The sequence below is a fragment of the Pipistrellus kuhlii genome, unplaced genomic scaffold, assembly GCF_014108245.1.
Source record: "Pipistrellus kuhlii isolate mPipKuh1 unplaced genomic scaffold, mPipKuh1.p scaffold_m20_p_5, whole genome shotgun sequence".
NCBI lineage: Eukaryota > Metazoa > Chordata > Mammalia > Chiroptera > Vespertilionidae > Pipistrellus > Pipistrellus kuhlii.
The window spans coordinates 83,149,261-83,172,189 of record NW_023425551.1 but is presented as its reverse complement, the minus strand read 5'-3'; the positions used below and the strand labels follow the sequence as shown (position 1 = coordinate 83,172,189).

The 22,929-nt window shown below is 62.8% G+C and overlaps 2 protein-coding genes across 3 annotated transcripts; both read left to right on the top strand.

Annotated features, from left to right (window-relative positions):
- The first annotated feature begins 5,669 nt into the window (after positions 1-5,669).
- C2 (complement C2) lies at positions 5,670-16,382 on the top strand. 2 transcript variants are annotated; one of them, XM_045573201.1, is made up of 18 exons: positions 5,670-5,843; positions 5,987-6,187; positions 6,727-6,912; positions 7,498-7,674; positions 7,748-7,846; positions 7,963-8,096; positions 9,360-9,498; positions 9,781-9,921; positions 11,513-11,602; positions 13,376-13,516; positions 13,619-13,713; positions 13,782-13,896; positions 13,963-14,128; positions 14,210-14,286; positions 15,463-15,554; positions 15,670-15,796; positions 15,883-15,928; positions 16,035-16,382. In XM_045573201.1, exons 1-18 carry the CDS (start codon positions 5,798-5,800, stop codon positions 16,363-16,365), a joined length of 2,403 nt encoding a protein of 800 aa, XP_045429157.1. In that variant the 5' UTR covers positions 5,670-5,797; the 3' UTR covers positions 16,366-16,382. The 2 variants fall into 2 exon arrangements, with proteins under 2 accessions (XP_045429157.1, XP_045429158.1); XM_045573202.1 differs by having other exon boundaries at positions 5,675-5,843; positions 15,883-15,932; positions 16,040-16,382.
- Positions 16,383-16,821: 439 nt separating this feature from the next.
- On the top strand, positions 16,822-22,904 carry CFB (complement factor B). Its single transcript, XM_045573203.1, has 18 exons — positions 16,822-16,999; positions 17,085-17,318; positions 17,555-17,740; positions 17,847-18,020; positions 18,197-18,298; positions 18,373-18,509; positions 18,727-18,865; positions 19,143-19,274; positions 19,484-19,585; positions 19,675-19,812; positions 20,190-20,287; positions 20,389-20,506; positions 21,510-21,663; positions 21,743-21,819; positions 21,967-22,079; positions 22,173-22,305; positions 22,380-22,429; positions 22,696-22,904. The coding sequence occupies exons 1-18, from the start codon at positions 16,903-16,905 to the stop codon at positions 22,849-22,851; spliced, it is 2,340 nt and encodes a 779-aa protein (XP_045429159.1). The 5' UTR covers positions 16,822-16,902; the 3' UTR covers positions 22,852-22,904.
- Positions 22,905-22,929: the final 25 nt, after the last annotated feature.

Below are 22,929 nucleotides of genomic sequence, written 5' to 3'. Positions count from 1 at the left end.
TTGTTGATGTTTCTTTTGCTGTGCAAAAGATTTTTATTTTGATCTAGTCCAATTTGCTTATTTTCTCTTTAGCTTCCATTGCCCTAGGGGCAGTATCAGTGAAGAAGTTCTTCGGCATATATCTGAGATTTTGCTGCCTGTGGATGCTTCTAGTATTTTTATGGTTTCCCGTCTTATGTTTAAGTCCTTGATCCATTTTGAGTTTATTTTTGTGTATATAAGTTGGTGATCTAGTTTCATTTTTCCGTGTATCTGTCTGATTTTCCCAACACCATTTATTGAAGAGACTGTCTTGACTCCATTGTTCTTGCCTCCTTTGTCAAATATTTTTTAAAAATATATATTTTATTGATTTTTTATAGAGAGGAAGAGAGAGGGATAGAGAGTTAGAATCATCGAGCCGAGACCGATTTGGCTCAATGGATAGAGTGTCGGCTTGGGGACTGAAGGGTCCTGGGTTCGATTCTGGTCAAGGGCATGTACCTTGGTTGTGGGCATATCCCCAGTAGGGGGTGTGCAAGAGGCAGCTGATCGATGACTCTCTCTCATCAATGTTTCTAACTTTCTATCTCTCTCCCTTCCTCTCTGTACAAAATCAATAAAATATATTTCAAAAAAAAAAAAAAAAGAATCATCGATCAGCTGCCTCTTGCACACTCCCTACTGGGGATATGCCCGCAACCAAGGTACATGCCCTTGACTGGAATCGAACCCAGGACCTTTCAGTCCCCAAGCCGATGCTCTATCCATTGAGCCAAACCAGTTTCGGCTCCTTTGTCAAATATTAATTGAGCATAGTGGTTTGGATCGATTTCTGGGTTCTCTATTCTATTCCATTGATCTATATGTCTGTTCTTGTGCCAGTACCATGCTGTTTTGAGAACAGTTGCTTTGTAATACAGCTTGAAATCTGGTATTGAGATTCCAGCTACTTCGTCTTCTTTCTCAGGATAGCTGCAACTATTTGGGGTCTTTTTTTATTCCAGATGAATTTTTGGAAAGTTTGTTTCTAGGTCTGTGAAATATGCCATTGGTATTTTAATGGGGAATGCATTGAATCTATAGATTGCTTTGGGTAGTATGGACATTTTAATGGTGTTGATTCTACCAATCCATGAACATAGTATGTTCTTCCATTTATTTATGTCTTCCTCTATCCCTTTATTTAGTGTCCTGTAGTTTTTCATGTATAGGTTTTTTACCTCCTTAGTTAAGTTTATTCCTAGGTATCTTCATTTTTTTTGGTGCGATGGTAAATGGGATTAATTTTTTAGTTTTTCTTTTTGTAAGTTCACTATTGGTGTATAGAAATGCCATAGATTTCTGGGTGTTAATTTTGTATCCTGCTACATCGCCAAATTCATTTATTAAGTCTAATAATATTTTGATGGAGTCTCTTTTTTTTAAATAAATCTTTTTTGTTCATATTATTACAAATGTTTCTCATTACTCCCCCCCTCCATTGCTCCACTCCACCAGGTTCCCACCCCACCCTCTGTCCTTTCCCCACCCCCCATTGTCCTCATCCATAGGTGCACTGTTTATGTTCAGTCTCTTCCCTTACCCCCTACTCCCCTTTTCCCCGAGAATCGTCAGTTCACTCCCCTTCCATACCTCTGATTCTATTATATTCACCAGTTAATATTGTTCATCAGATTTTTTAATTCCCTTGGTTTTTAGATTCACTTGTTGATGGTTATGTATTTGTTGTTGATAATTTTTATCTTTATTTTCTTCCTCTTCCTAAAGAACCCCTTTCAGCAATTCATATAATTCTGGTTTGGCGGTGATGAACTCCTTTAGCTTTTATTTTTTATTTTTTTATTAGTGATGACTGCTTCAATTTCTTCCATAGTTATTGGCCTATTGAGGTGTTTAGGTTCTTCCTGATTGAGTTTTGGAAGGTTGTATTTTTCTAGGAATATGTCCATTTCCTCCAGGCTGTCCAGTTTGTTGGAATAGAATTGTTCATCTGAGGGGTTATTTGTAAATCAAGAGAGTTTCGCAAACTTAACTGATCCCTGAGAAATCTTTCTCCTCCTTTGATTGTTGCTCTTCATTTCCGCCGGCACAGCCAGACGGAGCAGGGGTTTCTGGGGGAGCACTGCTCAGGCTCTTCCTTCCTGCATTTCCTACAACGCAGGCTCTGATCCAGCCCCCGCCCCAGATACACTTACTCCTGTGAGTAACCAACCCAAAGTTTAGTTTATAAGTTGGGAATTTTACCTACTGAACTTTCCGTAAAAATGTTCTAAAAGTTTTTCCAGTCTCTAAAATGAAATGTTGGTTTCGTTTTTTTTGTCCCCAGATTCTCTCTGGGAAAAGATCATGACTACCCGCACGTATCAAGAAGTTCTGACGGAGGATCGAAGATGGCTGCTCGGGTAGACATCTAACCGCAGCAGCACACAACAATTTCAATGGAATACAACTAAAATGTAGAGTGGACATCGCCCAGAGCTACAGGTAGTCGACTGACTGAAAATTCTACAACAAGAAGGAAAGAGAAAACCAGAAGGAAAATCAGAGGAGCTGAAAAAAGCCTAAGGTACGGAGACATGCTCTGCGCCCGCACGCACACGCGCGCGGAGAGGTCGCAGCCGGAGAGGAGGAGAGGGCTGGGGGCTGCCTGGCGTTCCCTAGCAGGAAGGAAATAAAACCCCCAGCCTGGGCTGAACCCCTGAACCGGCAGCGCTGAGCCCCAGTTATGGGCCAGACCCTGGGGACCCAGGCTCCGGCAGGGGGTGACGGGGCTGTGAGGCAGAATCCCGGGGGAGCAGCGAAAGGCGGGGCCCCCGGAGTTGCGCGCACATTGCTCGCAGAGGACTGAATGTTGACTCTGATGCTGGATTACCCTAGCCGGAAGAAACAAAGCCTCCGGCAGCGCTGAGCCTCAGTCTGGACTGCTCTAAACCCCAGTTCTAGGCCAATCCCTGGGGACCCAGGCTCAAGCAGAGGGAGACAGGGCTGTGAGGCAGAGTCCTGGGAGAGCGGAGAAAGGCCGAGCCCCTGGAGTCGCGCACATTGCTTGCAAGGGAAGGAATGTTGACTCTGATGTGGGATTGCCCTGGAGGGAAGGAAACAGGAGCCCCGGCCGTGTTGGGCCCCAGTTTCGACTGCTCTGAACCCCAGTCCTAGGCCAGACCCTGGGGACCCAGGCTCAGGCAGGGGGAGACTGGGCTGTGAGGCGGAATCCCAGGGGAGCGGCAAAAAGTGGAGCCCCCAGAGTCGCGCACACTGCGCGCAGAGGACAGTCTGTTGACTCTGATCCTAGACTCCCCTAGTGGGAAGGAGAAAAAAAAGCTCCAGAATGGAGGAATGCGACAGGGAGCAGGAGCCCCTGCTGGACACCGGCCAGTCGGGCACCAGCAAGGAGCCAGGTGACAGGGCCCCCAGGGGGGGCGTGCCCCTGAGCCTTCGACCGCTGAGCATGGGCAACGGAGCCAAGGACAAGGGCTGCTTCCTGGGCGGCGCCGACCCCGGCAACAGGCTGAAGCAGCGCAGGAGCCCGCGGAGAACAAAGGGGTGCCACAGGCCAACCTGCTGAGCTCCCAGGACAAGGAGGAAGAAACCAATGTGAAGAAATCAAGTGAGAGCAAAAGATAGTAAAATTACTTAAGAAAGAATACAAAGAAGATCTTGAAAAATCAAAGACTAAGTCAGAACTCAACTCACCAGCCAACATTGCAACATAAATGCGTTTGTTTGTTTGTTTTTTTAAAAGGACAGAATGTTGGAACAGCGGCGGCCAGGCCTAGAGTGGCCAGGCACAAGGCAGTGGCAGCCGGGCCCGGAGCAGCAACAGCTAGGCCCCAGAGCAGCAGCAGCCAGAACCAGAGCATCAACAGCCAGTACTGGAGCAGCCAGACCTGGGGCAATGGCAGCCAGGCCTGAGGCGGAGGCGGCCAAGCCCAGGGAGGCCAGTCCAGGAACACCCAGATCCGGAGTGGCCGGGCCCGGAGAAGCCGGGCCCAGAGCAGCCGGGTTGGGAGCAGCCAGGCCCAGAACAGCAGTAGCCAAGCCCGAAGCATCCAGGCCGGGAGCGGCCAGACTCAGAGTGGCCGGGCCCGGGGCAGCCGGGCCTAGAGCAGCTGGGTCGGGTGTGGCCAGGCCTGGAGCAGCAGCTGCCAGGCTGGGAGCGGCCAGGCCCGGAGCAGCCGGGTCTGGTGCGGCCAGGCCCAGAGCAGCGGCTGCCAGGCTGGGAGCGGCCAGGTCCGGAGCAGCCGGGTCGGGTACGGCCAGGCCCGGAGCAGCAGCAGCCAAGTCCAGAGCAACTAGGTTGGGAGGGGCAGTGACCAGACCCGGAGCAGCTGGTTGTGGAACGAATCAGAGCAACAGAGGCCAGACCCGGAGCAGCCAAGCCCAGAACAGCTCACTCCTAGGCTGCCTCTCAGACATGGCTGGAAACTTTTGGGGGAACTTGAGGGTCTGCTGAATAAGTGATGAAGGCTTAGATCTGGATGTGTTGAGTTAGTATAGCGCTGGGGTGTTGATCTGTGAGTGCCTTGGGTGGGGCCTGGATGAGGCTGGTTGACCTATTGGGAAATGTCTTTTGTGTGAAGTGTATCATTGGGCATGTGGAGGTATTATTGATATGAGAAAATGCTAAGTAACTGATTTACTATCTGAAAAGGGATTTACTATCGGGGAAAAGGAGGGAGGAAGAGACTGAACATAAACTGTGCACCTATGGATTAGGACAATGGGGGATGGGGAGGGGGCGGAGGTTGGGGTGGGAACCTGGTGGAGGGGGGAAGAAATGAGGAACCTTTGTAATAATATGAACAATAAAGATTGATTAAAAAAAAAAAAAAGAAGTTCTGAGATCTCGCTCATTTGTGGAATATAGTGAACAACATAAACTGATGAACAAAAATGGATCCAGAGACAGAAGCATCGAACAGACCATCCAACCTCAAAGGGAAGGCGGGGGGGCGGGGGGGGGGGGGAGAAAACAACCAAAGGACTTGTCTGCATGCATATGAGCATAACCCATGGTCACAGATAGTGGGGGGTGAGGGCATGTGCGGGGGGGGGGGGGGGTGTATGTGTGGTGGTGGTGGTGTTGGGAGCTGCTGGGAAGAGGTCAACTGGGGAAAAAGGAGACATATGTAATACTTTAATCAATAAACAATAATTTAAAAAAAGAATAATAGGGGGGAAAAGTTCTGAGTCCCTGGCTGGTTTGGCTCAGTGGATAGAGTTGGCCTGTGGACTGAGGGTCCTGGGTTTGATTCCGGCCAAGAGCCTGGGTTGTGGGCTTGATCCCCAGTAGGGGGCATGCAAGAGACAGCCGATCGATGATTCTCATCACTGATGTTCTTATGTCTCTCTCTCCCTTCCTCTCTGAAACCAGTTAAAGATATATTCAGAAAAACACACACAAACAAAAGGAGGAGTTCTGAGAAAGCACCTAGGCTGGTGGAGGTCCATGCTCAAGAAGATGGCAGCAGCCCAGGCTCTCAAGAAGCCACGTGGTGGGCGAAGCCCAGAAGGAAACAGAAACCGAGTAAGTGGTTTTGCAACATCTTGGACGGCTGTGGGTTGTGCACAGACAGCCCTGCGGAGCTGTGCGTGGCCGGGTGCGAGGGCGGAGGCCGGGGCGAGGGGTGAGGAGCTGGGGCGTGGGGGACCCAGGCTTCGCCTCAGCAGGTGCCCAACCCTGTTGTCCTCCCGGGCTGGCCACTCCCTAGTTTTCTCCTCTGGCAGCAAACCCAGCACTGCTGAGCCAGCTCCGCTTTCGGGAAGTCAGCTGACCTTTCCCCTCTCCGCTCACTGTGCGCCGGAGGTGGACACCATGGGCTCCCTCAGGGCTCTGCTCTGCCTGCTGAGCCTGTACTCAGGTAGGAGCCGGGAGCCGGGAGCCGGGAGCCGGAGGGTCCTTGGGTGAGCCCCCCCCCCCCCCGTGTCCCGTGGAGACAGCCTCTCTGCTTACTTTCCTGCTGGCTCCGGGCTCCCGCCTTCTCTCCCGTCTTGTCCCTCGCAGGCGCGGCGGCCCCCTCCTGCCCGCGGAACGTGAACATCTCGGGGGGCAGCTTCACCCTCAGCCGCGGCTGGGCCCCCGGGAGCGTCCTCGTCTACTCCTGCCCCCCGGGCCGGTACCCCGTGCCCGCGTCCCGCCTGTGCCTGAGCAGCGGCCGCTGGCAGACCCCGCGGGCCCCGCCGCTGGCCAAGGCCGTCTGCAAACGTGAGGCCCCGGCTGGGCTTCCGCGTGGGCTGGGGCTCCTGGGTGGCGAGGGAGGAGGGCAGGGCCTTTCCCGTGGGGCTTCCCAGACAGCAGGACCGCTGCTCCCGAGCAGGCTTAAAAAAGAATTAACATGTGTATATATTATTGTTTTCAGAGAGGAAGGGAGAGGGAGAGGGACAGAAGCATCACTGATGAGAGAGAATCATCCATCGCTGCCTCCTGCACGGCCCCCACTGGGGACCGAGCCCACAGCCCGGCACATGCCTTTGACCCGAATCGAACCCCAGTCCCTAGGCCGACACCAGGGCGAGGCAGGCTCCGAAGGAGACTGTGGGTGCTACAGGCCAGGACTTTCCAAAATCCTTACCAGTCGACCCCACGGACTGCCCCCTCCTGGGAGGCGGGCGGATGGGGGCGCGGAGAGTGGCGTGGGCGTCCGGCCGGCCGGGCGGTGGAGGCCGCGGCGGCGGCGGCACAGCATCCACCTGATGTGCAGCCTCTGCTGTCCCCTCGCACCCGGGCGGGCACGCCCTCCGCAGCGGTCCGCTGTCCGGCCCCCGTGTCCTTCGAGAACGGCCTGTACACCCCGCGCCTGGGGTCCCACCCCGTGGGCGGCAACCTGAGCTTCGAGTGCGAGGACGGCTTCGTGCTGCGCGGCTCCCCCGTGCGCCGGTGCCGCCCCAACGGCGCCTGGGACGGCGAGACGGCCGTGTGCGACAACGGCGGTGAGTGCGCGGCCCGGGTCACCACGGGAGAGGCCCGGCCGCCCCTGGGCCCGCCCTCCGCCGCCCTCCGCCGCCCTCCGCCGCCCCCCGCCGCCCTCCCGCCGCCCTCCCGCCGCCCCCCGCCGCCCTCCCGCCGCCCCCCGCCGCCCTCCCGCCGCCCTCCCGCCGCCCTCCCGCCGCCCTCCGCCGCCCTCCCGCCGCCCTCCGCCGCCCTCCGCCGCCTCCCGCCGCCCTCCGCCGCCCTCCGCCCACCCGCGCCGGCGCCTGGCCCGCAGGCAACCCTCTGGGCCAGGCCCCGGGAGCCTTCCTGGGCCTCGGCCGCGGTCCCTCTGAGCGTGACCTGCGGGCGGGCGGCGGGCAGGGCTCCCGGCATCTGCCATCGCGGTGCGCGGGAGGGCCACACCCGCCTGGCACTGGGGGTCCCCACCGCCGTGGTGCTGGCCCGGTGCCGGCAGCGGGGGCGAGAGCCCACCGGCCAAGAGGCTCCGTCCACACCCTCGGCGGCCGCGGCCGAGCTCCGGGGGAGCGGGCGGGCGGCGGGCGGGCGGCGGGCCTCTGCTCACGGCCTCCCTCCGCTCCTCGCAGCCGGCCACTGCCCCAACCCAGGCGAACCCGTGGGCTCGGTGCGGACGGGCTCCCGGTTTGGCCTTGGGGACAAGGTCCGGTACCACTGCTCCTCCTCGAACCTGGTGCTGACGGGGTCGGCGGAGCGGGAGTGCCAGGGCAGCGGGGCCTGGAGCGGCGCCGAGCCCACCTGCCGCCGTGAGTAGCCGCCCGCCCCGAGGCTCCTGGGCGCCGGCCCCGCCCGGCCCCCACCGAGCCCGCTCTTCCACAGAACCCTACTCCTACGACTTCCCCGAGGACGTGGCCCCCGCGCTGGGCGCCTCCCTGTCCCACCTGCTGGGATCCACCAACCCCACCCAGAAGAAGAAGGGTGAGTGCGTGCGGGCGCGGGCGGGGCGGCTGCCCGCCGGCCTCCGGTGGTGCCTCGGTGGCCCGGCTGCTCGGCAGAGCGGGTTGGGAGCAGACACGAGCCCCATGCTTCTCCAGAAAGCCTGGGCCGGAAGATCCAAATCCAGCGGTCTGGTCACCTGAACCTCTACCTGCTGCTGGACGCCTCCCAGAGCGTGAAGGAGGAGGACTTCCACGTCTTCAGGAACTGCGCCACCCTCATGGTGGACAGGGTCAGGCGGACGCGGGCTGCCCTGCTCGGCCCCCCCCCCCTCCGAGGAGTCTGGCCCCTGCCAGGAGGGACCACGGGTTCATTTAGAGGGCCACCTGCTATGCACCATGCGCCTTGGTGGGTGCTGGGTGCTGTGCTGGGGAACGCCGGAGGGGAGTTCACCTTCTCTGTATATTTTTAAATATGTTTTCATTGATTTCAGAGAGGAAGGGAGAGGGAGAGAGAGAGAAACATCAATGATGAGAGAATCATTGATCAGCTGCCTCCTGCAGGCCCCCTACTGGGGATTGAGCCTGCAAACCAGGCATACGCCCTTGACCGGAATCGAACCCGGGACCCTTCAGTCTGCAGGCCGACGCTCTATCCCCTGAGCCAAGCCGGCCAGGGCGAGTTCCCCTTCTAGAACAGGGTCCCCCAGAGGCTGCACCAGATACCCCGCCGGGTGTGGCAGGACACACTGGCATTCCTGGTGGATGGTTTTAACTTAAACCAGTGGCTTACTATTTAATAACTTGGAAACATCTCAGTGTTTTGTGTGTTCAGAGTGAGACACGGCCTGAGTATGAGTGTGGCTGGCAAGCACATATGCCTTTACTGGGGATGTGCTCCAAGCGCCTGAATGAGACTCACGCAGAGCGTTTGGAAGCGTGCTTTAGTCATTGCCCGCACTCTGCTTGGTATTCATGCTTCTCACAGGAGTTTGTGTAGATACAGGTAGATTTATGCAGATATACGCTACACTTTAGAGAAGGGGTTTCTGTGTTCCTTAGAGTCTCTTAGGACCTAAACTTCAGTCACTTCGTCATGAGGCTGCAAAATATGACCGCTGGTGCCTCAGGGTTGCACCAGCAGGTTCAAATCCTCCCTCCACCTCTTACGGGGGGTGCGACCGGGGGCAGGCAACAGCCTCAGTGTCCTTGTGTGTAAACAGGGACCTTCGGCTCCCTCACCGAGTTTCTGTGAAGACTCAGTGAGGCTGGTGGCTCAGGGGTTGGCGCTTCACCCCAATGCCCACAGCTGCAGGCTGGCCTCCAGGCCGGCGCCGGCGGGAGGCAGCGGTGAGTGTAGAAATGGTGTCAACCTCTCCGCCTGTGTCTCTGAAACCAAAAACTGACAAAGGTGAGAGGAGCGAGCCCATCAGAGAGCAGCTGCAGCAGGTGTCCCCGGAGGCTTTCATTGATGTCAGAGAGGAAGGGGGGAGGAGAGAGACGTCGGTGAGAGAATCGTTGATCGGCTGCCTCCTGCCTCTCACTTCCCTTCTCAGATCTTCAGCTTTGAGATCAACGTGAGCGTCGCCATCATCACCTTCGCGTCCAAGCCCAAAGTCATCACGTCTGTCCTGGACGACAATTCCCGGGATGTGGCCGAGGTGCTCCACAGTCTGGACAACCTCCGCTACCGAGGTGCGAGGTGGGGCGTCCTCCGTCCGGCGGGGGCGCTGTCTGCAGCAGGCCGCCGGACAAGCTCCGGAGCGGCCTCGGTGCCAGCCACGCCGCGGGCTCCAGGCTCCGGTCCCCGAGGCCGGAGCCTGCAGCGCGCCTGGCTGAGGCTGTGCGGGAGCACCCAGGGGAACGGCCGGGATGCCCGGCCCGCGATGGGACCGGAATGGGACCCAGGGTCTGAGTTCATCGACAAGCCGGTGGGGCAAGAGGGTGATTTTCCTCCCTTCGCTCTGCCTATTGCAGACCATGAAAATGGAACCGGGACCAACATCTACGAGGCTCTGCACAGTGTCTACATCATGATGAACAACCAGATGCAGCGCCTGGGCATGGGCACCGCGGCCTGGCAGGACATCCGGCACGCCGTCATCCTGCTCACCGACGGTGGGGCGCCGCTCTGAGGGGTCTCTGTCTCTGAGGGGTCTCCGTCTCTGTGGGGTCATTGTCTCTGTGGGGTCACCGCTCTGAGGGGTCTCCGTCTCTGTGGGGTCACTGTCTCTGAGGGAGCACAGTCTCTGTGGGGTCTCTGTCTCTGTGGGGCGCCGCTCTGTGGGGTCTCTGTCTCTGTGGGGTCGCCGTTCTGAGGGGTCTCCGTCTCTGAGGGGTCTCCGTCTCTGTGGGGTCACCGTCTCTGTGGGGGTCATTGTCTCTGTGGGGTCTCCGTCTCTGTGGGGTCTCCGTCTCTGAGGGGTCTCCGTCTCTGAGGGGTCTCCGTCTCTGAGGGGTCTCCGTCTCTGAGGGGTCACAGTCTCTGTGGGGTCACAGTCTCTGTGGGGTCTCCGTCTCTGTGGGGTCACTGTCTCTGAGGGAGCACAGTCTCTGTGGGGTCTCTGTCTCTGTGGGGCGCCGCTCTGTGGGGTCTCTGTCTCTGTGGGGTCGCCGTTCTGAGGGGTCTCCGTCTCTGAGGGGTCTCCGTCTCTGTGGGGTCACCGTCTCTGTGGGGGTCATTGTCTCTGTGGGGTCTCCGTCTCTGTGGGGTCTCCGTCTCTGAGGGGTCTCCGTCTCTGAGGGGTCACAGTCTCTGTGGGGTCACAGTCTCTGTGGGGTCTCCGTCTCTGTGGGGTCACAGTCTCTGTGGGGTCACAGTCTCTGTGGGGTCACAGTCTCTGTGGGGTCTCCGTCTCTGTGGGGTCACCGCTCTGAGGGGGCACAGTCTCTGTGGGGTCACAGTCTCTGTGGGGTCTCCGTCTCTGTGGGGTCTCCGTCTCTGAGGGGGCACAGTCTCTGTGGGGTCACAGTCTCTGTGGGGTCACCGCTCTGAGGGGTCTCCGTCTCTGAGGGGGCACAGTCTCTGTGGGGTCTCCGTCTCTGAGGGGGCACAGTCTCTGTGGGGTCGCCGCTCTGAGGGGTCACTGTCTCTGAGGGGGCACAGTCTCTGTGGGGTCTCCATCTCTGAGGGGTCACCGTCTCTGAGGGGGCACAGTCTCTGTGGGGTCACAGTCTCTGTGGGGTCGCCGCTCTGAGGGGTCTCCGTCTCTGAGGGGGCACAGTCTCTGTGGGGTCTCCGTCTCTGTGGGGTCTCCGTCTCTGTGGGGTCACAGTCTCTGTGGGGTCACAGTCTCTGTGGGGTCACAGTCTCTGTGGGGTCACAGTCTCTGTGGGGTCTCCGTCTCTGTGGGGTCTCCGTCTCTGAGGGGGCACAATCTCTGTGGGGTCTCCGTCTCTGTGGGGTCTCCGTCTCTGTGGGTCCCCGCTCTGAGGGGTCTCTGTCTCTGAGGGGGCACAGTAGCGGAGCACACGAGGTCAGAGACTGGGTGCTGACTGTCGCTGGCCCCGGGGCCTGGGTCTGGGCTCGCCGTCAGCCCCTCACGCTGCCCACGTTGCGCCCATGGGGGCTGCTCTTGTCTGTGGCTGCGGGCTGCGTGGGAGTCGGAGGCGATGAGGCTCCGGAGCCGGCGGCCCAGGCCTGGCCCGGCCCCTCGGTCGCACAGGCAGGATGCCGGAGGCCGTCACGGACCGTCTTCCTCCCGCCTAGGAAAGTCCAACACCGGGGGCTCCCCCAAGCGAGCCGTGGACGATATCAGAGAGGTCCTGAACATCAGCCCGAAGAGGGCTGACTACCTGGGTGAGCCCCCGCCCGCCGCCGAACGGCAGTGCCCGCCGAGGGGCCATCTTCCGCTGGCCGTGGCCGGCGCTGTTTCTCCGCTGGTCAGGGGGGACCTCTAGGCGGACAGGGGCGGATGCGCGGGCACAGAGAAACCGCGTGCTGGGTGCCATCCTCCTGCTCCTCCCCCCCCTCCCCCCCTCTTCTTCCCCCTCCCCCCTCCCCTCCCCCTCCTCCCCTCCTCCCTCCCCTCCCTCCTCCCTCCTCCCCTCCCCTCTTCTTCCCCCTCCTCCTCCCCCTCCCCCTCCCCCTCCCCCTCCCCCTCCTCCCCCTCCTCCTCTCCCCCTCCTCCTCCCCTCCCCCTCCCCCTCCCCCTCTCCCGTGCTCTGAGGGGCGGGGCCGCTCCAGGAGGAAGAGGTGGCCTGCAGGGACGGCCGGGGCGGGCCCCGAGGGCGCGGTGCAGATAAGCCAGGGTGTTGGCAGCTGCAGGCGCTAACGGACGACTCCTCAGGTTCCCAGGAAATACAGATTGCACTGGCCTTTGACCACAGGGAGCAGCGCTCCAGATAAGGGGAGGCCTGGAGCCTCCAACGCCTCCCTCCAGGCCGCGTGCCTCGCCCGGCCGGCCGGCCCTCCGTGCAGACGGCTCCCTGTAAACGCTGCCGGAGGCAGAGCCCAGGCCCGCCTCGGCCCAGCCTGGGCTCCCCGAGGAGGGAGGAGCGGGAGGGAGGCTCCTGAGGCTGGGCACCGCTGAGGGCAGGTGCTGCGGAGGCGGACCCTCTCCCGGCCTGAGCATCGCTCCCCCTGCACACACACACACACACGCACACGCACGCACGCGCACACACACACGCACACACACACGCACGCACACTCACAAACATGCACACACGCACACACACACACACACTCACAAACATGCACACACGCGCACACGCACACGCACACTCACAAACATGCACACACGCGCACACGCACACGCACACACACACGCACACACACACACACGCACGCACACTCACAAACATGCACACAAGCATGTGCACACGTACACGCACACACACACGCACACACCCACCCTGCACAGCCTCTGGGACGTGGGAGGAGAGGCTGCAGGCGCGGCCGGGGCGGGGCAGGCCTGGCCTGGCTCCTGTCCGCCGGTGGGCGAGCCGGCCGCAGGCCTGGTGGCAGCACCGGAGGAGACCAAGGGTTGCCATGTCGGTGCAGCCTGCGTGAGGGCTTACCCCGCAGGAACCGCTCCCCACGCTGAAGAGCTGGGAGTCCAAACGCGAGGGTCCCTCCTGGCCTCCCAGCCTCCGGGCCAGGCCCTGGGCGGGGGCGGGCGCCGGCTCTGCGCCTCCTCCCCCTCGCTCTGCTCACAGGCCCAGCGGCCCCTGAGCCGGACGCGTCTCTAAGGCCGTTCCGAAGTGGCCGCATCAGGCCGGGCGTTAGGGCGGGGGCATCTCCTCCGGGGACAGACTTCCCCTCGGGGCCTCGGCGAGAGGAGTAGGAGCCGCGGGCGGGATGACAGGACAGCGGCGCAGGCACCGTGTGGTCCTCAGAGGCGGCAGGACGGCCGGGCAGGGGGTCCGAGTGAGGGCTGAGGGGCCAGGAAGCCAGGGGGCCAGGCGGAGGCAGGCCATGCGGAGGGGCGGGGGCGGAGGGGCGGGGGCGAGCCAGGAGAGGATGCAGTCAGACGGGCGGGGGGGGGGGGCGGGAGGGCTGGGGTCAGGTAGGGCCTTGCAGGACAGAGAGCTCGGATGCAGCCACAGATCCGCTGATCCCGCCCATCAGACATCTACGCCATCGGGGTCGGCAAGCTGGAGGTGGACTGGCGGGAACTGAACGAGCTGGCCTCCAAGAAGGATGGCGAGAGGCACGCCTTCATCCTGCAGGACCCCCCGGCCCTGCGCCAGGTCTTCGAGCACATGCTGGGTGAGCCCTGCTTCCCGCGGGCGGGGCGGGCGGGCGGGGCGGGCGGGGGCGGCGGGAACCTGCTCACCGGCCCGGCTCTCCCCGCCCGCTCCTCGCACACAGACGTCTCCCAGCTCGTGGACACCATCTGCGGGGTGGGGAACGTGTCCGCCAACGCCTCTGCCCAGGAGAGGACGCCCTGGCACGTCACCATCAAGGTAGGGAAGGGCCGGCCGCAGGGTGCGGGCGCCGTGGCCGCGGTCCCTGAAGGCCGGCTCCCCCGCAGCCCAAGAGCCGGGAGACCTGCCGGGGATCCCTCGTCTCGGACCAGTGGGTCCTGACGGCCGCTCACTGCTTCCGCCACGCCGACCAGGACCGCTCCCTGTGGAGGGTCACCGTGGGTACGTACGAGGGCCGTCCCCAGCCCGCCCCCCCCAGCCGCCGGCCTAACCCCCCTCTGCTCCCAGGGGACCCCAGCTCCCGCCTGGGCAAAGACCTCGGGATCGAGCAGGTGGTGATCCCCGACGGCTTCGACATCGGCGCCAAGAGGCCGCAGGGCATCCGGGAGTTCTACGGGGACGACATCGCGCTGCTGAAGCTGGCGGAGCCGGTGAAGATGTCCACCCACGCCAGGTGCGGGCCGCCAGCTGGCAGCGCTCCGGACGGGGGGGAGGGGGGCCCCACCACGGCCCCTGTGACCCCGCCTCTCCCCAGGCCCATCTGCCTCCCCTGCACGGCGGGGGCCAACCTGGCCCTGCGGAGGCCCCCGGGCAGCACCTGCCGGGACCACGGTGAGCGTGGGGGGGGGGGGGTGAGCGTGGGGGGGGGGGTGAGGGCGGGGGCGGGGTGAGGGCGGGGTCGGGGTGAGCGTGGGGTCGGGGTGAGCGTGGGGTCGGGGTGAGGGCGGGGTCGGGGTGAGGGCGGGGTCGGGGTGAGCGCGGGGGCGGGGTGAGCGCGGGGGCGGGGTGAGCGCGGGGGCGGGGTGAGCGCGGGGGCGGGGTGAGCGCGGGGTCGGGGTGAGCGCGGGGTCGGGGTGAGGGCGGGGTCGGGGTGAGGGCGGGGTCGGGGTGAGGGCGGGGTCGGGGTGAGGGCGGGGTCGGGGTGAGGGAGGGGTCGGGGTGAGCGCGGGGTCGGGGTGAGGGCGGGGTCGGGGTGAGGGCGGGGTCGGGGTGAGGGAGGGGTCGGGGTGAGCGCGGGGTCGGGGTGAGGGAGGGGTCGGGGTGAGGGTGGGGTCGGGGTGAGGGCGGGGTCGGGGTGAGGGCGGGGTCGGGGTGAGGGAGGGGTCGGGGTGAGGGCGGGGTCGGGGTGAGGGCGGGGTCGGGGTGAGCGCGGGGTCGGGGTGAGGGCGGGGTCGGGGTGAGGGCGGGGTCGGGGTGAGGGCGGGGTCGGGGTGAGCGCGGGGTCGGGGTGAGGGCGGGGTCGGGGTGAGGGCGGGGTCGGGGTGAGGGCGGGGTCGGGGTGAGGGCGGGGGTCGGGGTGAGGGCGGGGGTGGGGTGAGGGCGGGGTCGGGGTGAGCGCGGGGTGGGGTGAGGGCGGGGTCGGGGTGAGCGCGGGGTCGGGGTGAGCGCGGGGTCGGGGTGAGGGTGGGGTCGGGGTGAGCGTGGGGGGGGGTGAGGGCGGGGTCGGGGTGAGCGCGGGGTCGGGGTGAGGGCGGGGTCGGGGTGAGCGCGGGGTCGGGGTGAGCGCGGGGTCGGGGTGAGCGCGGGGTCGGGGTGAGCGTGGGGGGGGGTGAGGGCGGGGTCGGGGTGAGGGTGGGGTCGGGGTGAGGGCGGGGTCGGGGTGAGCGTGGGGGGGGGTGAGGGCGGGGTCGGGGTGAGGGCGGGGTCGGGGTGAGGGTGGGGTCGGGGTGAGGGCGGGGTCGGGGTGAGCGTGGGGGGGGGTGAGGGCGGGGTCGGGGTGAGGGTGGGCTCAGGGGTGAGGAGCTGGGCCCGGGCGAGGGCGGACGAGTGCTGCCTCCTTGCCCGCAGAGAGCGAGCTTCTGAAACTGGTGAGGGTTCCTGCTCACTTCGTGGCCTTGAATGGGGACACGCTGAACGTGAACCTCAAGACAGGAACGGAGGTGAGCGGCTCGGGGCTGGGCTGGGGCGGCCCGGGGCCCCCAGAGTGTCTGCCCTGCTTTCCGTCCGGGAGGCGCCCGCCGCTCACCCAGCTTCTCTCCTCCACTCCTACCGCAGCGGGAAAAATGTATTAGCGCCGTTTCCCAAGACAAAACCTCGTTCCCCAACTTGACAAACGTCACCGAGGTGGTGACAGACCAGTTCCTGTGCAGCGGGATGGAGAATGAGGACCATCCCTGCAGGGGTGAGCCCCCCATTCCTGCAGGCAGGCCCCGGCCCCGTGGCCTGCCCTGCGGTGTGTCAGCCGTGGCCTCTGCCCTCTCTCTGCAGGGGAGTCTGGGGGCGCGGTTTTCCTGGAGCGCAGGTTCAGGTTTTTCCAGGTGAGGGGAGAGGGAGAAGCTGGTGGACTGGTTGCAGGATCTGGGCCTCGTGGGGGACGGAGGCCTCTGCAGGGGCCGTGGCGCCTCCTGTCCATTCTCTCCTCCAGGTGGGCCTGGTGAGCTGGGGTCTCTACAACCCCTGTGGCAGTTCCGGCGGAAACGCCCGCAAGGAAGCCCCCAGAGGCAAGGTGCCCCCGCCCCGAGACTTCCACATCAGCCTGTTCCGCCTGCAGCCCTGGCTGCGGCAGCACCTGGCGGGCGTGCTGCACTTCCTGCCCCTGTAGGCGCGGCCCTGTGCGTCCTCCTCGCCTTCCCGTCTTCCCCCGCCTGCAGACCCCCGGCCTCCCCACTCCGCCGGGCAGCGCCCGCCCGCCCGCCCTCCGCGTTACCCTCTCTCTCCTTTCACGTGGAATTTCCCAGTTTTACACATTAATAAAAGTCTGATTTCCACATTGTCTGTGCCTCTGCCTGGGGGCGGGGAAGGCAGGAGTGATTCCAGGAACCGCAGGAGCAGGTCAGAGACCCTGCTGGACAAACAGGACTCTGCTCCGCACGGGTCAACAGGGGGGCGGCCGGGCCCTCGGGGGCGGGGCCGTGGCGGGGAGCTGTGGGGGGCGGCCGGGAGCTGTGGGGGGCGGCCGGGCCCTCGGGGGCGGGGCCGTGGCGGGGAGCTGTGCGGGGCGGCCGGGCCCTCGGGGGCGGGGCCGTGGCCGGGAGCCGTGGAAGGGAGAGTCCTGGATCCTGGGCGGCACAGGGTGGGGCTTGCAGCTTCAATTTCCTTGACTGGCCGCTCAGTGGGGCTCTCCCGCTGGGACATTCCGGAAAGTGATGTGGGTCGGTCGGGTGGGCAGGGCCAGCGGCAGGTGCCAGCACTCCGATTGCATAAAAGGCTGGAGATGTGGGGCCAGGGGGAGGGAGCGCACCCTGGCCCAGGTCTGCAGTCTCCGCCTGGACGCTGAGCCAGACGGCCATGCAGCCCACGCAGCCCCCAGCGCCCCCCGGGGCCCGGAGCGGCCCCAGCCCCTGGCTCTGCCTCGCGACCCTGGTGCTGGGTCTCTTGCCTGGAGGTAAGCCAGGGCACTGCCCCGCTCCTGCTGCCCCAGCCTCCCTCCCGGGCCTGGCGGGCCGGGCTTCACCAGCCTGTCCCTTTAGGTGCGGGCGCCACGCCGGTGGCCGCGGCTGAGCCCCAGAGCCCCTGCTCTCTGGAGGGCGTAGAGATCAAAGGCGGCTCCTTCCGGCTCCTCAAGGAGGGCCAGGTCCTGGAGTACGTGTGTCCCTCCGGCTTCTACCCGTACCCCGTGCAGGCCCGCACCTGCAGGTCCACGGGGTCCTGGAGCGCCCTGCAGACCAAAGACCAAAAGATTGTCAAGAAGGCGGAGTGCAGAGGTTGGAGGGCAGGGGGGGTGGGCACCGGCCAGCAGAGCAGGGGAGGCTGAGACCGGGCGGGGGCCAGGCAGGCTGAGCGTTGGGCTGAGCGGGTGCAGGAGCTGTCTGGGCTGGAGGGGGAAGCGGCGGGAGGAGGGAGCCAGCTTGCCCTGGGCACCGGCCCGTCCCAGGCGGCCCCGCGGCGGACTCCAAGGGCACCCTTCCCTCCCGGCGACTTCTCCTCGTCCCTCCCCCAGCGATCCGCTGTCCGCGGCCGCAGGACTTTGAGAACGGGGAGTACTGGCCCCGGGCTCCCTACTACAACCTGAGCGACGAGATCTCCTTCCACTGCTATGACGGCTACACCCTCCGGGGCTCTGCCAACCGCACCTGCCAAGCGACTGGCCGGTGGGACGGGCAGACGGCCGTCTGTGACAACGGAGGTGAGCTGGCTCCCCGCGGCCGCCCCGCCGAGCCGCAGCCCCGGGGCCTGGTCACTGCGGGCGCCGCCCGCGGGCCTGGCCCTCACGCGGCCCCCTGCCTCCGCAGCCGGGTACTGCCCCAACCCAGGCATCCCCATCGGCACCCGGAAGGTGGGTGGCCAGTACCGCCTTGAAGACACTGTCACCTACCACTGCAGCCGGGGGCTCACCCTGCGTGGCTCCCAGCGGCGGACCTGCCAGGAAGGTGGCTCTTGGAGTGGAACGGAGCCTTCTTGCCAAGGTGACCCTTGACCCAAGCCTGCCCTCAGGTCAGGTCTTGCTCTCCCGGCCTGGAGTCCGGGCCAGGGCACTGTCTCCTTCCCGCTAAACCTCCCCGTCCCACTTCCTGCTGAGCCGGCACCCCGTTCCGGGCCCTGGGCCGCCCCCTGACACGGGGCCGCTTCCCGACCCTCCCAGACTCCTTCATGTACGACACCCCCGCGGAGGTGGCCGAAGCCTTCCTGTCTTCCCTGACGGAGACCATAGAGAGCGTGGACGCCGAGGATGGGCACAGGCCAGGTAGGAGGAGCGGGCGGCGGGCGGCGGGCGGCGGCGGGCGGGCAGGCGGGGCCTGAGTGTCTGGCTGCACGCAGGGGAGCAACAGAAGAGGAAGATCGTCCTGGACCCCTCGGGCTCCATGAACATCTACCTGGTGCTGGACGGATCGGACAGTATCGGGGCGCGCAACTTCTCGGGCGCCAAGAACTGCCTCCGGGCCTTCGTTGAGAAGGTGGAGCCCCCCTCCCGTGCGGGGACCCTGACCGGTTAGGGCCCCCTGAGCCCCAGGGTTTCAGAAAACCCTCAGGCCCTATTCTGTCCTCCCGCCCCTTTACGTGAAGCAGTTTCTTCACCTTTAACCCAGACGCCTCTGAAAACCCCCGTGACCAGGACCTGCCCCGTCTCAGCCAAGTATTCCCCTTGCAATGCCTTACCCTTGATTCCCTCAGGTGGCAAGTTACGGGGTGAAGCCAAAATATGGTCTAGTGACATATGCCACGAACACCAACATTTTGATCAGAGTGTCCGACGCACAGAGCAGCAATGCAGACTGGGTCACAGAGCAGCTCAACAGAATCAGCTACGAAGGTCAGAAGCCAGGGGAGTGGTAGGAGGGGATGGTGGGAAGTTCACTTCCTTCGGGCCAGAGAGGTCGAAGGTTCAGGGGTGTTGTGTGAGACCCCCTGGAGACTGCAGGGCCCACGGGAGCGGGTGAGTGGGAGCTGTTGGGGGCTGAGTCACTTGCAAAAGGGAGTCAGTGGGCTGACAAGCCACGGAAAGGTTGGAAAATGTGGGATGTTGACAGGCCGCAGGGTTCAAGGATGGCTTGGAAGACGGGAGGTGACAATCCCTTTCCCGCCCACAGATCACAAGCTGAAGACGGGGACGAACACCAAGAAGGCCCTCCAGGCAGTGTACAACATGATGAGCTGGCCGGAGGACACCCCTCCCGAGGGCTGGAACCGCACCCGCCACGTCATCATCCTCATGACTGACGGTCAGAAGGGCTCTCGCCTGCCCGCTCCCCACCTCACTTCAGTCCACATGTAACACTGCACTCATGGTGGGGCCCTGAGCAGCAACAGGCCTGAACCATGATCTTCCTGTGACATTTTACGAGGGATTCTGGGATCCGTCACTTCCAAACCTGCCTCCCAGCCATGTGCCTCTGTCTGTCCGGGCCCTCACGGTCTGTCTCTTCTGTAGGCTTGCACAACATGGGCGGGGACCCAGTCCCTGTCATCCACGACATCCGGTCTTTGCTGGACATCGGTAGAGATCGCAAAAACCCAAGGGAAGAGTACCTTGGTGAGTTCCACGGCCCAGGACCAGCACCCTGCTTTCTCAGCTCCTGGCCCCCTCCCCCAGGGGCACTCACCCTCCCCTTTCTCCCTCAGATGTCTACGTGTTTGGGGTCGGGCCTCTGGTGAACCAAGAGAACATCAATGCTTTGGCTTCCAAGAAAGATAAAGAGCAACATGTGTTCAAAGTCAAGGACATGGATAACCTGGAGGATGTTTTCTACCAAATGCTTGGTAGGCAGATGTCAGGCTGCAGGATGCCAGGAAGCTCAGCTCTCCCAGGCCCCTCCTTCCCGCTCCCCCGCAGCCTGGCAGCCGGGAAGGCCTCTCCCTGGCTCCACCAGTCAGGACTGCTTCCTGGCGCGTCCACCCAGAGTCAGAGCCCTTTCTCAAGTCCCTGTTTCAGAGGCCACGGGACAGACAGCAAACTAGCGAGCGGGGACCAACGCCAGCCAGGTCTCCGACCTTAGCCTCAGGTTCTCTCCGTCCGGGGCTTCAGGTGCTCAGGGCAAGCAGACCGATGCCCTTGCCTTTCTCCTCACGGCTCGGCACCTCCACAAAGGTGCTGCCGTGGGGAGGAGCGCCCCTCAGCGCCCTCTCCTTCCTTCCAGAGGAAAGCCAGACTCTGGGACTTTGTGGCATGGTCTGGGAGCACAAGGCCGGTACCGATTACCACAAGCAACCGTGGCAGGCCAAGATCTCCGTCACCGTGAGCGTGGCGTCCCGGGGGCGGGGTGGGGATTGGCAGGAGGGCAGCGTCCACGCTGGAATCGGGAGCTTGTGAGCGAGCGTGCCCGCCTTTATTGCCAGCGCCCTTCGAAGGGACACGAGAACTGCATGGGGGCCGTGGTGTCCGAGTACTTCGTGCTGACGGCGGCGCACTGCTTCACGGTGGACGACCAGCTGCACTCCATCAAGGTCAACTTGGGTGAGGATGAGGCAGCCCTTTGCACCCACGGAATCATTTGGTCTGGCCCCGCCAAGGCCTTAGGGATGAGTTTGACCAAATACAGCAAGCTTATTTTCCTTGTTAATCCTCACCTGAGGACATTTTTAATGACAGAGTGGAAGGGGAGACATTCATGTGAAAGACGTTGGTTGCCTCCCAGGGGCTGGGGAATCAAGCCTGCAACCGAAGTACATGTCCTTGACCGGAATCCAACCTAGGACCCTTCATTTCCCAGGCCGATGCTCCAACCACTGAGCCAAACCAGCTAAAGTTGGGCAGGCTGATTTTTAATTTGATAATTTTGTATGGTTCATGAATGACATTAAAAGCATCCACATGGCCCTTGGCAGAAAGACCCCCGCCCACTTTATACGCTGAACAGTAAGGGATGGCCTGGCCCAGAGGCAGGAGGCTGCCCGGAGAAGTGGGGGCCAGAGGCAGGAGGCTGCCCGGAGAAGTGGGGGCCAGAGGCAGGAGGCTGCCCTCAGAGTGGGGGGCCAGAGGCAGGAGGCTGCCCTCAGAGAAGTGGGGGGCCAGAGGCAGGAGGCTGCCCTCAGAGAAGTGGGGGGCCAGAGGCAGGAGGCTGCCCGGAGAGAAGTGGGGGGCCAGAGGCAGGAGGCTGCCCTCAGAGAAGTGGGGGGCCAGAGGCAGGAGGCTGCCCGGAGAAGTGGGGGGCCAGAGGCAGGAGGCTGCCCGGAGAAGTGGGGGGCCAGAGGCAGGAGGCTGCCCTCAGAGAGTGGGGGGCCAGAGGCAGGAGGCTGCCCTCAGAGAAGTGGGGGGCCAGAGGCAGGAGGCTGCCCTCAGAGAAGTGGGGGGCCAGAGGCAGGAGGCTGCCCGGAGAAGTGGGGGGCCAGAGGCAGGAGGCTGCCCACAGAGAAGTGGGGGGCCAGAGGCAGGAGGCTGCCCGGAGAAGTGGGGGGCCAGAGGCAGGAGGCTGCCCGGAGAAGTGGGGGCCCAGAGGTCTTCTCCCCTCCGACCTTAGGAGGAATGAAGCAGGACTTGGACATAGAAGAAGTCCTATTTCACCCCAAGTACAACATCAATGGGAAAAGAGCAGAAGGAATTCAGGAATTTTATGACTATGATGTGGCCCTGATCAAGCTCAAGAAGAGGCTGCAGTACAGCCAGACTCTCAGGTGAGGCGGCTGGCTCCGAGGTGTGAGGGGGCCGAGGCCTGGGGTGCCGTGTGCCATCCGTGTCCTGCCTCTCCTGCAGGCCCATCTGTCTCCCTTGCACTGTGGGCACAAATCAAGCTTTGAGGCTTCCACTGTCAACCACTTGCCAGCAACAGAGTAAGACATGTTGAGGGAGAGGAGCACTAGGGTGAAGCCCGACACAAGTGGGCAGAGGGTGCTGGCGGCAGCCCGAGGGAGGGCGCAGGCGCTGAGGGGCTGGTGGGAGAGGAGTGGTGAAATGACCCAGTCTGTCCATCTGTCCAGAGCAAGAGCTGCTCCCTGCAAAGGATGTCAAAGCTCTGTTTGTGTCCGAGTCGATCAAGGACAGGAAGAAGTCGCTGACTCGGAAGGAGGTCTATATTAAGAACGGGGATAAGGTGAGGAATGTGGGACCCCATGGAGGTCCTCAGCTCAGACTCTCCCTGAGCGAGCTTGTTCATCCCTCCCCCCGATTCCCTCCCCACCCACAGAAAGCTGCATGTGAGAGGGATGCTCTGAAGGCCCCGGGCTATGAAAACGTCAAGGCTGCCTCCGAGGTGGTCACGCCCAGGTTCCTCTGCACTGGAGGGGTGGATCCTTACGCGGACCCCAACACCTGCAGAGGTGAGAAAGGCTCCCTGGCGGAGCTGCTGGGTCCCAGGCCCAGGAGTTTTGCTGCAGCTTCTCCTCCCCTGCAGGTGATTCTGGCGGCCCCCTGATTATTCACAAGAGGAGCCGCTTCATTCAGGCAAGTCTCCCTGTTCCCAGCGGGGGAGACACCAAGTGCTCAGCACGGCCCAGAGCAGGAAAGGTCACAGATGTGGCTAGAAAAGGGGGCGGAACTGCCTTGCCTTAGGGCGCCCCTGAACCGGCGGGTCAGGCCCACGGGCGGCCTGGCTGCTGCGGAGGACAGGACTGAGGGGGCCCTAGTCTATTTCTCCCAGGTCAGTGAAGTGCCATGGGGGTGCAGAGGAATCCTACCAACTGGTCCATGCAACCCCGTGCCCGCTGCAGGTTGGTGTGATCAGCTGGGGAGTAGCGGACGTCTGCAAAGACAAGAAGCTGCAGCAACAGGTACCTGCTCACGCCCGAGACTTTCACATCAACCTCTTCCAAGTGCTGCCCTGGCTCAAGGAGAAACTCCATGATGAGGGCCTGGATTTTCTATAGGGGTTTCCTGCTGGAAAGGGGCACGGGGTCATATTAAAACAGCTGTGACAACACCCGTGTTCAACATCCTTGGGGCCG